Source organism: Rutidosis leptorrhynchoides, chromosome 11 (genome assembly GCF_046630445.1).
Source record: "Rutidosis leptorrhynchoides isolate AG116_Rl617_1_P2 chromosome 11, CSIRO_AGI_Rlap_v1, whole genome shotgun sequence".
Taxonomy (NCBI): domain Eukaryota; kingdom Viridiplantae; phylum Streptophyta; class Magnoliopsida; order Asterales; family Asteraceae; genus Rutidosis; species Rutidosis leptorrhynchoides.
Genome location: NC_092343.1, coordinates 63897614 through 63912249, shown reverse-complemented (window position 1 = coordinate 63912249; position 14636 = coordinate 63897614). Strand labels below are relative to the sequence as shown.

The 14636-nt window shown below is 35.4% G+C and overlaps 1 protein-coding gene across 2 annotated transcripts; it reads left to right on the top strand.

Moving 5' to 3' along the window:
* Nucleotides 1–7895: 7895 nt before the first annotated feature.
* On the top strand, nucleotides 7896–14431 carry LOC139876557 (VAN3-binding protein-like). 2 transcript variants are annotated; one of them, XM_071863894.1, is made up of 6 exons: nucleotides 7896–8293; nucleotides 8657–8779; nucleotides 12301–12733; nucleotides 13274–13474; nucleotides 13556–13663; nucleotides 14058–14431. In XM_071863894.1, exons 1-6 carry the CDS (start codon nucleotides 7961–7963, stop codon nucleotides 14264–14266), a joined length of 1407 nt encoding a protein of 468 aa, XP_071719995.1. In that variant the 5' UTR covers nucleotides 7896–7960; the 3' UTR covers nucleotides 14267–14431. The 2 variants fall into 2 exon arrangements, with proteins under 2 accessions (XP_071719995.1, XP_071719993.1); XM_071863892.1 differs by having other exon boundaries at nucleotides 13259–13474.
* The last annotated feature ends 205 nt before the right edge of the window (nucleotides 14432–14636 follow it).

Genomic DNA, 14636 nt, shown 5'->3' with positions numbered 1-14636 from the left:
AATGTTAAAATTCATTTAAAATGGAATAGAGGACGATAAAAATATAAATAAAAGCCAAGTGTGGGAAAAGTTTGCCAAGTTATTCAAAACATATCACATATTTTTGTACAAACAATTGAAAATACTTTTGTTTTGAACAATAATCAAATGTTTTACCCGATGAAAGAAAAGAAGAGATGGATCTACACGATGAATCAATTCCATCATTAGAAGGAAGTAAAGTCTTCCGAAAAAGACACGCGCTTCTTGATTTAGGTCATGAAGTTGTCGTCCAGACCAGCTGTAGGTTGACGAAAAATCTAGAAAAGTCATCACTAAAATCAGCAGGAAACCCACGGACCTCAGCATTAAACAGGGTCGCCAAGTGGTCAGATTTATCCTAACCATGAGAAGGATTTATCTCGTACAATGGGGAGGCACCGTGCAAATTAGCTGGATAAGACTAATGAATCAGATCCCCAGAAAGGATAATCTCCTTAAAGATTAAAAATCAGCTTTTAAGCCTGATATTACTCAATCCTTGAGATTGACCTTAAAGATTGAGAATTCAAACTCATGGAATTCAATGATATCTAAACTCGAGCTTGAACGAGAAAATATTTTGATCAAAACTACAAACCGATTTGTTTTCTGAAAATCCATTTTCAATGCGTTCATTACCATTGAACGTAAAATCCTAGGAATTCACCTGGAATTCATTAGGTCACCTGAACCAAATCGGGTGTCAACCGTAAGAACGGTGGTTGCATAGCATGGTCGGAGACAGGACCTTGTGCCAGACCGAAAAATTAAAGGATGATCTTTACTATTGCTCCTACCAAGGATAGTTCTAGCATCCGACACGTTAAAAAAACCATAATCATCTGCATGTCACTGGACATTGCCTTAACAGTTTCTTGTTCATCGCTTTCCTTTACAACCCGACGGTAGTTTGCCGAAAGGTAATATACGGAACAAGTAAACTGGATGTGTGCTTTCCGATACAGAGATAGCAGTGGATTACACGAGCCTAAAAGTTTTAGCCAAAATATTGATCCACAGATATATTTTGCAACACCGATGATGGATCAAATCAGAAAACTTGTCTAGGGTAAAATCCAGCTTGAATTTTCAAAAGATCAAATGTTTTCATAAAGATCCAATTTCCTTAAGGATCTAAATTTTTATAGTCATGTGGGACTGTAAACCACCTTTCAAATGTGCACTTTGTTTTGGAAACCGAAAGTAAATCGGCTATTTGATTGCAAGTGTCGTTGACCTAAACCCGAGGCAACTATAAAAGACATACCCACCTTTAAACCACATCGTTACTATCATTGTTTATACCGCTGTATTGAAGTCACTTATGTACAAAGTGTGAAGAATAAATAAGTGATTCAAGTGTTTCAAGACTATATTGCTTGAGGACAAGCAACGCTTAAGTGTGGGAATATTGATAATGCCAAAAATGAACACATATTTTATAGCATTATTCCCCAAGAAAGACAAGATTTTAGTTGGTATTGTTCGATTTACAAGCGATATTCGTTTAATTATTAAAAAGTGAAGATAAAAGGCAGATTCGACAAATTGAAGACGGAAAGGTCCAAAAAGCTAAAAAGTATAAGATTCAATCAAAAAGGTTCAAATTATTGATGAGGAACGTCTCAAAATAACAAGAGTACAAGTTACAAGACGCAAAGTACACGATATAAAATAGTACGCGAGGACGTCCGAAAATCCGGAACCGGGACCTGAGCCAAGAAGAAACGCCCGACGCAACGGACCAAAAATATCTAGTCTACTATGCACAAGAATATAATATAATATATATAATTATATATAATTATATATAATTATATATTATATATTATTATTATATTACGTCGGCAAGAAGAAAACAAAGCAATTTGGCTGGATCCAGGGTGGCCATGCGACTCGCATGGCCAGAGGCACAAAATCCATGCGAGTCGCATGGAGTGAAAATGCTGGTCAGGTCCTATATAAAGCCAGTTTTCTGCCGAGTTTTAAACACAGAAAATATATCTCTCTCTCATATATACGATATATATATATATATAATTTATATTTTAATTTTAATTTTAATTTTAATTCTAATAATAAGGGTATGTTAGCGAATGTTGTAAGGGTATAAGTCGAAATTCTGTCCGTGTAACGCTACGCTATTTTTAATCATTGTAAGTTATGTTCAACCTTTTTATATTAATGTCTCGTAGCTAAGTTATTATTATGCTTATTTAAAACGAAGTAATCATGATGTTGGGCTAATTACTAAAATTGGGTAATTGGGCTTTGTACCATAATTGGGGTTTGGACAAAAGAACGACACTTGTGGAAATTAGACTATGGGCTATTAATGGGCTTTATATTTGTTTAACTAAATGAAAGTTTGTTAATGTTGATATAAAGATTTACAATTGGGCGTCCCTATAAATTACCATATACACTCGATCGGACACGATGGGCGGGGTATTTATATGTACGAATAATCGTTCGTTTAACCGGACACGGGAATGGATTAATAGCCACTAGAATAATTAAAACAGGGGTGAAATTACATTCAAGGGTAATTGGTGTAATTGTTAACAAAGTAGTAAAACCTTGGTTTACACGCAGTCGATAACCTGGTGTATTCATTAAACAAAGTATTAAAACCTTGTTACAATTCGAATCCCTAATTAGTTGGAATATTTAACTTCGGGTATAAGAATAATTTGATGAGGACACTCGCACTTTATATTTATGACTGATGGACTGTTATGGACAAAAAACCAGACGGACATATTAAATAATCCAGGACAAAGGACAATTAACCCATGGGCATAAAACTAAAATCAACACGTCAAACATCATGATTATGGAAGTTTAAATAAGCATAATTCTTTTATTTCATATTTAATTTCCTTTATTTTATATTTAATTGCACTTCTAATTATCGCACTTTTATTTATTGTTGTTTAATCGCACTTTTAATTATCGCAAGTTTATCGCACTTTTATTATTCGCAATTTCATTATTGTTATTTACTTTAAGTTTTAATTTAAGTCTTTTATTTATTTAATATTTTACATTAGGTTTTAACTGCGACTAAAGTTTTAAAATCGACAAACCGGTCATTAAACGGTAAAAACCCCCCTTTATAATAATAATATTACTTATATATATATTTGTATTTTTATAAAAGTAAACTAATATAGCGTTGAGCTTTGTTTAAAGATTTCCCTGTGGAACGAACCGGACTTACTAAAAACTACACTACTGTACGATTAGGTACACTGCCTATAAGTGTTGTAGCAAGGTTTAAGTATATCCATTCTATAAATAAATAAATATCTTGTGTAAAATTGTATCGTATTTAATAGTGTTTTCTGCTAAAATTAATAACTATTTTATATACACCTCGTACGACATCAAACACTTTCGGACCCCTTCTTGTTTTTCTTGTTGGAAAAGTTCGAATGACTCGAACCTTCAAATTTTCTCTTAGAGAAGGAGAAATCGCTTCTTTTTGGAACCTCCGGTTCAAAACCCCGGGCCAACTCAAATAACTCTTCAAAAGACTTAGCCATTCCCCGACTAATCTTACGTTTCAATTCATCGTTTAAAGTGCGATAGAAATCTAACATCAACATTCGGTCATCACCAACGTACTCCGGACAAAAACGAGTCTTTGACAAGAATGTAGACTTGAGAGTAACCAAGTCCATCGAACCTTGTCGCAAATCGCGCAACTCGTCCCGGATTGTGTTTAGGTCGGCTTAAGTTCGATATTCATCAAAGAACGTCTTCTTAAACTCTTCCCATGACAAACCCATACATTGTTCTTCGCCATACAATTGGATCTTATCATCCCACCATAACTTAGCCTCTTCACGGAACATGCTAGAACCATACCTTGTTTTCATCTCGGGAGGGCATTCCGCGGTACGAAAAGCCTCCTCAATGTCGGAGATCCAACATGAACTTTTCAACGGATCCCTTACCCCATTAAACATAGGGGGTTGAGCATCCTTGAAGTTTTGGTAATGGAAGTCTCGCCTTCCATATCCACCATTACCATCACCCCCTTCGTCCTGAGGATAAATGTTTCTAGCTTCTAATGCCTCTTCAATTGCGGCATTCATTCGCTCATTGATTAACTCGGTTACTTGCCCATCAACCGATTCTTGAAAAACCTTTCGGACATCCTCAAGAAATTCCGCTATTTGCTTTTTAATGATGGCCTCAACCTTGGCCTTGAATTCAGAGTCCTCGCTCGGGCCTCTGTCATTAGTGTCATGTCTGTTTCTCATCTTCATTCTATAAAACAGAATAGGTTAAACAACGAACGAAAAGACATGCCACAAATATACATATACACTTCACCGCCACATCTTGCTCAACAATTGTCGTACATTGCTTGTTTGACACGATTTGAACCCGTAACAATGGTAGCTAATCATTGTTACGCGAGCACGTCGTATTAACTTGCTAGTACAACGTCTATCTCGCATGATAATTGCAATTACAACACAAAACAATTAGTGCAAGGTTAGTTCACATAAACCTAAGCACTAGCCAATCCCGGTCCGACCCGTCTCCTACAAGTCCTGCATATAACACATACACAATAAAGTCTAAGTCTAGGCACCTATCTCAAGTCGCCTAAATCCCTTAGACCATGCTCTGATACCACTTGTAACAACCCAACCCATTATCCAACCGTAAACAACAAACTAAATTTTTTTTTATACAGTGGGGTGCGCGGCGAGCAACACCCCTTGTGTGCGGCGCACACAAGCTGCTTCAGCTTCTGTCCGGTTTTTGTATTTTTCATTTAATGATCTCCCACTTCCCGACATATTTAGACGAAACCTTTTCACAACACATCGATATAAGTAAAACTAACACGTTTCAATAATAAAACTAGTTTTACGACACCGGGCCCACATATGGCCGTAATACAAGTTTCGTACAAAATATAAGTTTCGACCACAAAAGTTTAATTTCCAAACGACACTTCGAGCATGGTGTTTGGGGTTAAACTACCCATAACTTGGTTGAACTTCCAAAAGCTAAACATCCAAAAAGCTTCTCCTAACACAATAAAGCGGGATCACTAGTCCAAACGTATACCATTTCCCTTGTCCACGCCAGAGCCTAAAAAAAGGTAAACAACGAGAGGGTAATCAAAGCTTAGTGAATGCAATAATTATACACATACATATATAACTTACTTACTTGCAATTACTTACACAATTACCTCATACATGCTAGCATTTAAATTAGCATACCATCGCAAGGTATAACGCTAAAATCTCCGGTAACACAAGCTAGCACAACAATAGCATATAACACGAACAAATATAATATGTTACACTACATCTCTTAATCATGGTTAACCAAAACACAAGGGAACGATTCTTGCGAATGAACCGTTAGCCACGCAGACGCCACTAGTATGCATCACTAGTCCCTTAGGTGGTATCGACGCCCGAACTTTAAACCCACCCGTCACGTGAAATGTGGTATCGAACGCCCGAACTTTAAACCCACACTTCACGCCCGCACACATACATATGATATGGTATCGAACGCCCGAACTTTAACCCATATCACATGCCACACATGAAGATGAGGTATCGAGCGCCCGAACTTTAAACCCTCATCCCATGCCAACATGATGTGGTATCGCATACCCGGACTTAAAACCCACATCACATTTCGCACAAGTAAATACATTACATACACACATGTATAATTATTCCACTCACCTTAACGATTCGGTGACGGTTTTATACTTCCGCAAGCTTCAAAGCAAAGTACCTAATACAATAAGTACTCGATCAACACACAAACTAGTTGGACTAAACACCAACAACCTACTCATGTGCATTTAATGACTTAATGCATTAAATCACCCATTTACACCACAACCGTCCATTTAAGGTCAACACACCCATTTCGGGTCATCCACTAACCCAACTAACACCCATTCACTTAATAACTAGGTGTGCTAGTAATTAACTAACCAATTAAGACTCATAATCACCAATTAATACTTTGAAACCCTAGGTTAGTTACTATTGAGACTTCATGACTCAATCTTACCCAAGAACACCCAAAATCACCAATTATGGATTTGATGTTCACCATTTAACCAAACCCTAACCCTTATATAAATTAAAGTAAGGAAATCAAAGTTAAGACATGCCACTACAATCAAAACGTAGCTAGTGGATAGATGAACAACTTTAATACACGCACTTTGGCCCGAAATCAACTTCTTCTTCCTTGATTTAAGCTTTCTCTCTCTCAAATGAGTTTCTCACTCTAGAACATTAAGTTGGGAGAGATGATGTGATTGGTGATAAGGTTGAATGTGTTTCAACCACCACCCAACTGGCCATTACAGCCCCAAACTCGTCCTCATGTGAAAAGACAACAATGCTCTTCATTTAACTTTAATTTAAAAAACTGGAATCTATGCACAGGGCCAGTGCTCGGCGCGCACACTTAACCCTGCGCAGCGCGCACAAGGTTCTGGGCAGGTTCTGGCTTCTGTTTAACTGCACAATGAAACCCACGCTCTATGTACCATATTTACACTGCTGTACAATAATAATTTGGGTCTTACATATCGTGAATTGTTTTTGTGCGTTATCAACTAGGTTAGGCAAATAACTAAGGGGATTTAAAGACACTGGCAAAAATATTTAAAAGGATCCCGTGTGTGTGTGTGTGTGTGTGTGTGTGTGGGGGGGGGGGGGTTCCATTGACTACTTGCTATCTAAATAATAATTTCTATGTAACCTCATTAAGTATCGTTAACGAAAACCGTAATGTTAACCGAACGTTTTAATAATTTCTCGGCTTTTAAAAATGTAACATTATAACATGTAATAATAAGTAGATAATATCTTATATCTTAGTATAATTATGACTAATCACTTGGCATAGCCAAGTCCAGGTTTGAATTTTGATAACACTCAAGATTGAATTAAATATGGGCTCTTGAACGGAAGGAGAGCCAATGTGCCTAATTTATCCGGTTACGGGTCCCGTCGCTCGGAGGACTTATCACCCAAGGGTTTTACTCGCTAGTGAGGATCCAATGTGATTGTCGTTAGGAGCGTTTTCTTCTCAAACCAAAAAAGAAAAAAAAGAAAAATCATGACAAGAAAGGCTCGACACGCTAGTGTCTTATTGATTGACACATATTATGTTAATGGTATAGATCCATAAGTCATGTATATAATCATTTCTATTTACTTCAAGTTAGATTTATGTTAATGTTTGTACAATTACACTTCATCACAACCTTGCCCTCCCACTAACTAATGGTTTAAGACTATTCCTAACCCTGACTGTGACGTCAGCGGCAGATGGTATACTTTTTGGTGAAAAATGGGTTTTTGACTGTGATTGTATTTGACCTTCATTAACCCAAAATGTCAAGTTTTTGTGTCAAATATTTGTAAGGTAACTTGGTAAAATCTGATTGAAAATTGGGTGGATAAAAATAATTTAAATAATTAGGGATTGTTAGTTCTTTTGATCTAAAAAAATTTGGAGTTTATAAACTAAGAGAGTTTGTAGCATTTAACACAATACGATACGATTATCTTGTTATAATCTAACTCTTATTTTATTTATAAAAAAAAAGAAGGCCAAGTCTTCTAAATAATTCTATTACATTTATTTCACCTATCTAAATTCTAAATTTGGTATAAATTCACTCCGGTTTTAGATAAAGCACTCCATATATAAATTTATATATACATTTCCGCATTCAAAAGCAAACCCATTCCCCGGATAAAGTTCGACCCGACCCGATATCCAACATCTACTTTCTTCAAATATTAAATACCGTCTATAAAAAGTTAGCTTCCAAGTCCAAACAATAACAGATCACTCACAATCACACTTCACACTCATATTTAAATCACCACCAAAAATTTAAATTAATTAAATAAAAAAAATGGACAGTTTATGGCAAGAACAAAACTTTCAGTTACCCGAAAGTCCAAGAAAACCAATGGAGTTTTTATCAAGATCATGGACTGATGCAACTAAACCTACTCTGCATTCTCCCCCTTCTCCTCTGTTTTCTAAACCCACTTTTTACAATAATAAACCCAACTCTAATTCTACTGTTACGCCCGAAACAACTTCTGAGGTTGTTTCGGGCGTTGAGGTGCCCGAGGAGGCCGTTATGGTAACCAGTTCAGCGGCGTCATTAGCCGGTCACACTTTCTCGTTCGCTTCCTCCGCTACTTCACAACTTGTGTTGGAACGGATCATGTCTCAATCTGTAAGTTACATAATTTTAATTTATACAGAATATTTATATTTATTTAGGCTAATGTTTAGCCTCACTTTCATTAGCATACATAAAATAATTGTATATTAAGTTAAATTTTAATTATTTATTTAGGCTAATGTTTAGCCTTAAGACTAGGAATAATGTTTAGCCTCACTTTCATTAGCATACATAAAATGTTTAGCCTCACTTTCATTAGCATGCATAGGAATAATTGTACAGTGATTAATTATTAAGTTTACAGTATAATAAATTGTTTTTTTGCGTGTTAACGCATAAACTTCTGTTGAAAATTCTTTATTTATATTAAATTAAATATTAACATTAACATTAATATTAAATGTAATGAGACAGGATATATCACCGTTAGCATCAGGAAGGTTGTCACACAGTAGTGGACCACTGAATCCTTTGCATATGGAAGAAATAGACAGTCCACATATTTCACCTTCCGATGAGTACGACGACGTCGTTAAGGTATATTTATTATATTGATAAATCCAATAAATTGTTCATTATCTATGTGTGGAGTATGAATTGATAATTCAAGATTTTATAAAATCTATCAAAAAAATTTATCATTACCTCACCTATTATGGTTAATATACATAAAAGTATTTTGCATAACTATAATTATTAATTTATCAATGATGGTTTTACGTTGAGTTCATTTTAAAACTCATATACTTACTCATATATGTTAAATGAAAGTGCTGTTGATTTAAGTGTTGAAGACTATGATTAAAGGTTAGAAACTTGTACGGCGTACTTTAGATTATGTTATTATAGTTCAATCAGTTATCATTAGCCACTTAGCAGAAAGTGATAAAACATTTCTAAAGCAATTAAATAGTGTTTTTTTTTAGCTTTTGCCATTTTACCCGGAACTTTGATACGGAGTACTATTGATGCACAGTTTTATTACGCTCGTCACTATTTGAATTTACTATACAAAACTACAAATACTATTTGCAAGGTGTGATTTACAAAGCTGTGAAATTTATGAACACTAGTTAAAATTTCTTTTTCATAAAGTTTTATTCAAATTTATTTTGTAAAATACTTTCAGTTATAGTTAGTATTTAATAATTGAAAAAGATAAGTACATTTGTCAATTTTTGATTTGGTAGGTTAAATGTTAAGTTGATTTAGTAGATCAAAAAATCATTTTTCTTCAATATTTTGTAGTGTATCATTCGTGCTAACGTACCATTACGACAAATGTATAAAAAATGTCACTATAAATCCACCATTATATTTACTACGTCCACAACAATTATACAATAAGTATTTATACTAGCACATAAATGGTTGCACTATCAAATATTGTAGTGGATATATCATTGACCTATAAAAAAATGATTGTGAATATACCCCGTTGGGTTCTTGAGAATTTTTTGAGCTGAACGGTGGTTTCGGAAAAATTTAACTCGCACCGAGCGGGAAGATATGCGTATTCGAAAAATCGGGTGGAGTTTGTTAAATAAAATAATGATTTAACATTTTGTACCCCTGTTTAGAGGGGTAAAGTTGCATATTGTTAAAACTTTGGGGGTGGAAGATATTCTTAAAATAATATTATGTAAATAAATCAGATTTACTCTTTAATACTCCGTGTGTACTAAAGTGTATATAAAATACAAATAAATACCAATATTTATATTTATATTATGAATATCAGATGTGGAATATTTTTTAGATTTTATCACAAATAAAAGTAAATTAAAGTCAAAATATATATGTTATACATATTACTTGTAATGGTTTTAAAGATGACAATGGGTCGGAAAAAATCTGTGACTCGCAGGTATTCGTGCTTTTGAGGGGTGAAAAATGGTAGTCGGGTAAAATTTGTAACGTTAACAAGTCGTGGTTATAATAAATTCCTTGCGGGTAAGATCTGGCCTGTGATACTTATTTAAGCAACTCACGGGCATATCTATTAACCCGCGTACATATATTCAATTACACATTATATACTTATACTTATACTAATATATTTTTTTAGAACGACAATTTTGTCATCGAATCCACTCATTTGTCACTCACACACCCGTTAGAACGAAACTCTTTGCATCCATCGCGCAAAGCGTACCCAGAATGCTTTAGGTTTATCTTCTCATTATACTTATACTTATAATACAAATCCTTAATTAATTGCGAGTTTATCCGCAAGTTATTGGTATCCGTGAGCACATAGTTTTTAATATGTATAGTTTTTAAACTCGCGGGTTTGTTTGTGGGTTGTGAGTACGGGCGAAAAAAATTCCTCATTGACGTGTAGACGGGCCTTGACGGCTAAAGAGTTTGACGGTTCGCGGATATAATATACTCGTTGTGGATAAAAATCGAACCGTGATACCATTTGAGCAACTCATAGGTGTGCCTGTTAATCCGCTTATATATATATTTAATTACACATTAAATACTTATAATTTAATATAAATTCTTATTTATTTGCGGGTTTATGAGCGAGTCATGGGTATTCGTGAGCAAATAATTTTTAATATGTATAGTTACCAAACCAGGTGGTTTGTGTGCCGGTCACGAGTACTGGTGAAAAATTACTCGTTGACGTCTAGACGGACGTCGACGGCTAAAAAAGTGTGTTATCCGCATGTAGAAATTGTTTTTACGATATTTAAAGTTAAACAAATATACCCGTTAACTATTTTTACTTTTCTAATTTCCCTTTAAAATTTCACGCTCACGATTCCAAATGAAGTTTCCAGATTCGCGATTTGAAAACGCGAAGCGAAAACTCCCGTCCAAAACGCGCTTCGAAAACGCGCTGCAAAAACGCAAAGCGAAAACGCGCGTAAAAAAGTTTAGCGAAAACGCGCGTCGAAAACGCACGAAGATAACGCGTTAGGAAAACGCGCTTCCAAAACATGTTTCGAGAACGCAATTCGAGAAGGTGCTGAGAAAACATGATGCGAAATGGGATTCGAAAACGCGCGCAAAAATACGCTGTGAAAACGTGATGCAAAAACACGCGTCCAAAATGCTAAAATGCTAGGGAGTACTACTTATCTTTTTATAAATATGAATTGGAGGATGAATTATGAATAAATAATACTCCGTAGTAATAAGATACTCCAAAGACAAATAATGGATTATGTGATCTGTTTTTTTCTTAGAATCTGAACGGAAAGAAAAAAAAGTGCGAACCTATCACTTTAACTTTATTATCCATCCACACGACAATATTTCTTTTTGTCTTTGTGCAGCCTTTTCTTTTTGGCTTTAATTTGACCGTCAAACTATTTGTCATTATCAAATTATTTCCCATACCCACTTTTTTATTGTAGCATCAAATGCACAATTTTAAACTTCTAACAATCTACTATGTAACTTTTATAAAATCACTTGGTATTTAGCGTTGTTACATTCTAATAAGCGGTGTCAGGTTTAAACGACACAAGCATTTCATCTTGTGATGTTCATAAAAAGTGTCAAAAATGTTTACATGATAATTCGGCTAGGCCTAAAAATACTTGTTCATTTCGGGTAATTTGAACATGAAACCTCTCACATTTTCTGTTTACCAATGTACTTTGTAATTGAGAACTAAATTAACAATAATTATAATTATCATAAGTACAATACAAGTATACGAATTGTGTTTGGATTTATGTAATATATGTAATATGTATATTACATATTAAAAGTTAAGCGGGTCGGATAATTGGGTTTGAATTTAAAACCACCCCCATACATGAACCGCCTTAAAAATCTAAAACATACCTATACCCGGCCCTAGACCCTTAGACCCGACCCGAACCGGACTCAAAAGTATCAGGTTTCGGGTTTCCAAATTAGGTACGGGTATATTTGCCATCTCTACGCGTGAGGTAAATAGGACGCCAACCATTGGGCTATATTGAGATGGTTAAAAAAACAAGATATTATGTAATATTATCCGTTTAAATACTTTATAATGTCGAATTACTTGTTGAGTTTGTAATTATATTTAACTTTAAATACTGTAAAAACAGTTTCTACGTGCGAACAACACACTACAACCACTATTCGCTAATGGTCGAAGTGGATATGGGGCGAACGGGTGTAGCACTACCCCAGCCGGAAAAACAGTTGGAAGGTGGTTAAAGGAGAGGCGGGAGAAAAAAAAGGAAGAGACCCGGGCCCACAATGCGCAACTCCATGCAGCAGTTTCAGTTGCCGGAGTAGCAGCAGCTGTGGCCACCATTGCCGCTGCTACTGCCGCCGCATCAGCATCTAATAAGGATGAACAAATGGCTAAAACCAATATGGCGGTTGCCTCGGCGGCTACTTTGGTTGCTGCACAATGTGTTGAGGCGGCAGAGGCGATGGGTGCTGAACGTGAACACCTAATTGCGGCGGTTAGCTCGGCGGTTAATGTTAAGTCCCATGGTGATATATTGACTCTTACTGCTGCTGCTGCAACAGGTAAAGGGTAAAATGTTGTATTGTACTGTATTACATTGGTCAAATGGGTTGTATTAACTCTCCAGGGAAAACGGGTGAAACTTACACTATCGGATAATGATCGCGGTTCAATGTGGTCAAACGGGTTAACATGGTTAAAAGTGTCTAAACGTTGAACTTACAGTTTATGGGTCAAAATTACACTTTATGGGTCAAAAGTGATAACGGGTCTACATGGTCAAAGTGTCTGTACGTTAAACTTACACTTTATGGGTTGAACTTACAATTTATGCGTAAACCTTACACTTTATGGGTCAAAAGTGATAACGGGTCAACGTGGTCAAATGGGTCAAAAGTCATAAAAAATGTCTATGCTAATTATAAAACATCATCGTGAAAGAATTCGACTATGGTTTTTAACAAAATAGTGCATTAGTAAAAGATCATCTAAGCTAGTACGTTATTAATCCAATGCGCCTTTTGAATCTAATTGTTTGGTCCAATAATGCTAATTTTATAACCTTGATGGTAACCGTGTGTTTCTAGCACTACGTGGTGCAGCGACGTTAAAGGCAAGGGCATTAAAGGAAGTTTGGAATATTGCGGCGGTGATCCCAGTTGACCGAGGGCTTAAAGAAAGCAAAAGTCAAGGAAAAAGCAGTGGGTACAGTGAACAACCTTCGCCCGAAGAGAATTTTTTGGGCATATGTAACCAAGAACTTTTAGCCAGGGGGAGTGAGCTTCTTAAACGTACTCGTAACGGTAAGAGAAACCAACTTATATTTTCGATCATACCGTTCGATGAAGGATTTAGTAAACTTTTGTTGGGAAATTAAAACGCAGGTGATCTTCATTGGAAAATAGTGTCGGTTTATATCCATCGAACGGGTCAAGTGATGTTAAAGATGAAGAGCAAACATGTTGGTTCTACTATAACTAAAAAGAAGAAAAGTAAGTAATACTCAATACTTCCTATGTCACAAGACAAAAATCGCGCAATTTAAGAAAATATCATTTTTGTACTTTTACTGCAACTAAGTTTGTAGTTTTTGATACTTGAGAATGAACTTTTGACGTTTATAAATTAACATGTAAGTTGGAAACACGAAAAATGTGACATCAAAATGACATTTTTAAGTGTCACTTTTTTTTTTTTTACGCTTTTAAGTGTTAAAAATTTTGTGACAGATAAGTGTCAGAAACATGTTAAATTATTCACGATGTAAAGCGTCAAAAATAATGGAAGCGTCTAAAAATGAAATATTTTTTTGTAGTGTTTTTGTTTACTTTATAGTTTTAGCGTTAGTTGTCAAAGGTTCATCTAATAACTAGTTCATGGTTGCAGATGTGGTGTTGGAGGTATGCAAGAACATGGCGGCATGGCCAGGTAGGCATCTGTTTGATGGTGGTGAGGAACGGCGGTACTTTGGGCTGAGGACGATGGGCCGTGGATTAGTAGAGTTCGAGTGCAGAACGCAACGAGAATACGATATGTGGACTCAAGGAGTGTCTAGACTTCTTGCCATTGTAGATGAGAGGAGGTTCACCAAGTAATACAAAGATGGACGAAGAAGAAGGTGGGGTATATTGTAATAAGTAGTAACTAATAACCAATGTGTGCTTGGTAAACTTTTAAGCATCTGTTTTTTGAGTGCCAAAACTTAGCTTTGTATTCCTAATTCTTGTAATATAATGCTAGCTCACAATATTATGGTTGGATGGTATTGTTCTTTCTCAAGTCCTAGAACAACATTTTTCCTCCATGATTCATATTTATTATTTTTTAAAGAAATGCATGATTTGAGATAATTAGGAATATTTTGGAAGGTAATTGAAAAATGTAAGAAAATGATCACGGGATAACTCCGCTTGCTTTCGTATTTCTATTTTTCTGTTTACATCAACATCAACAAAGTGATCTTGT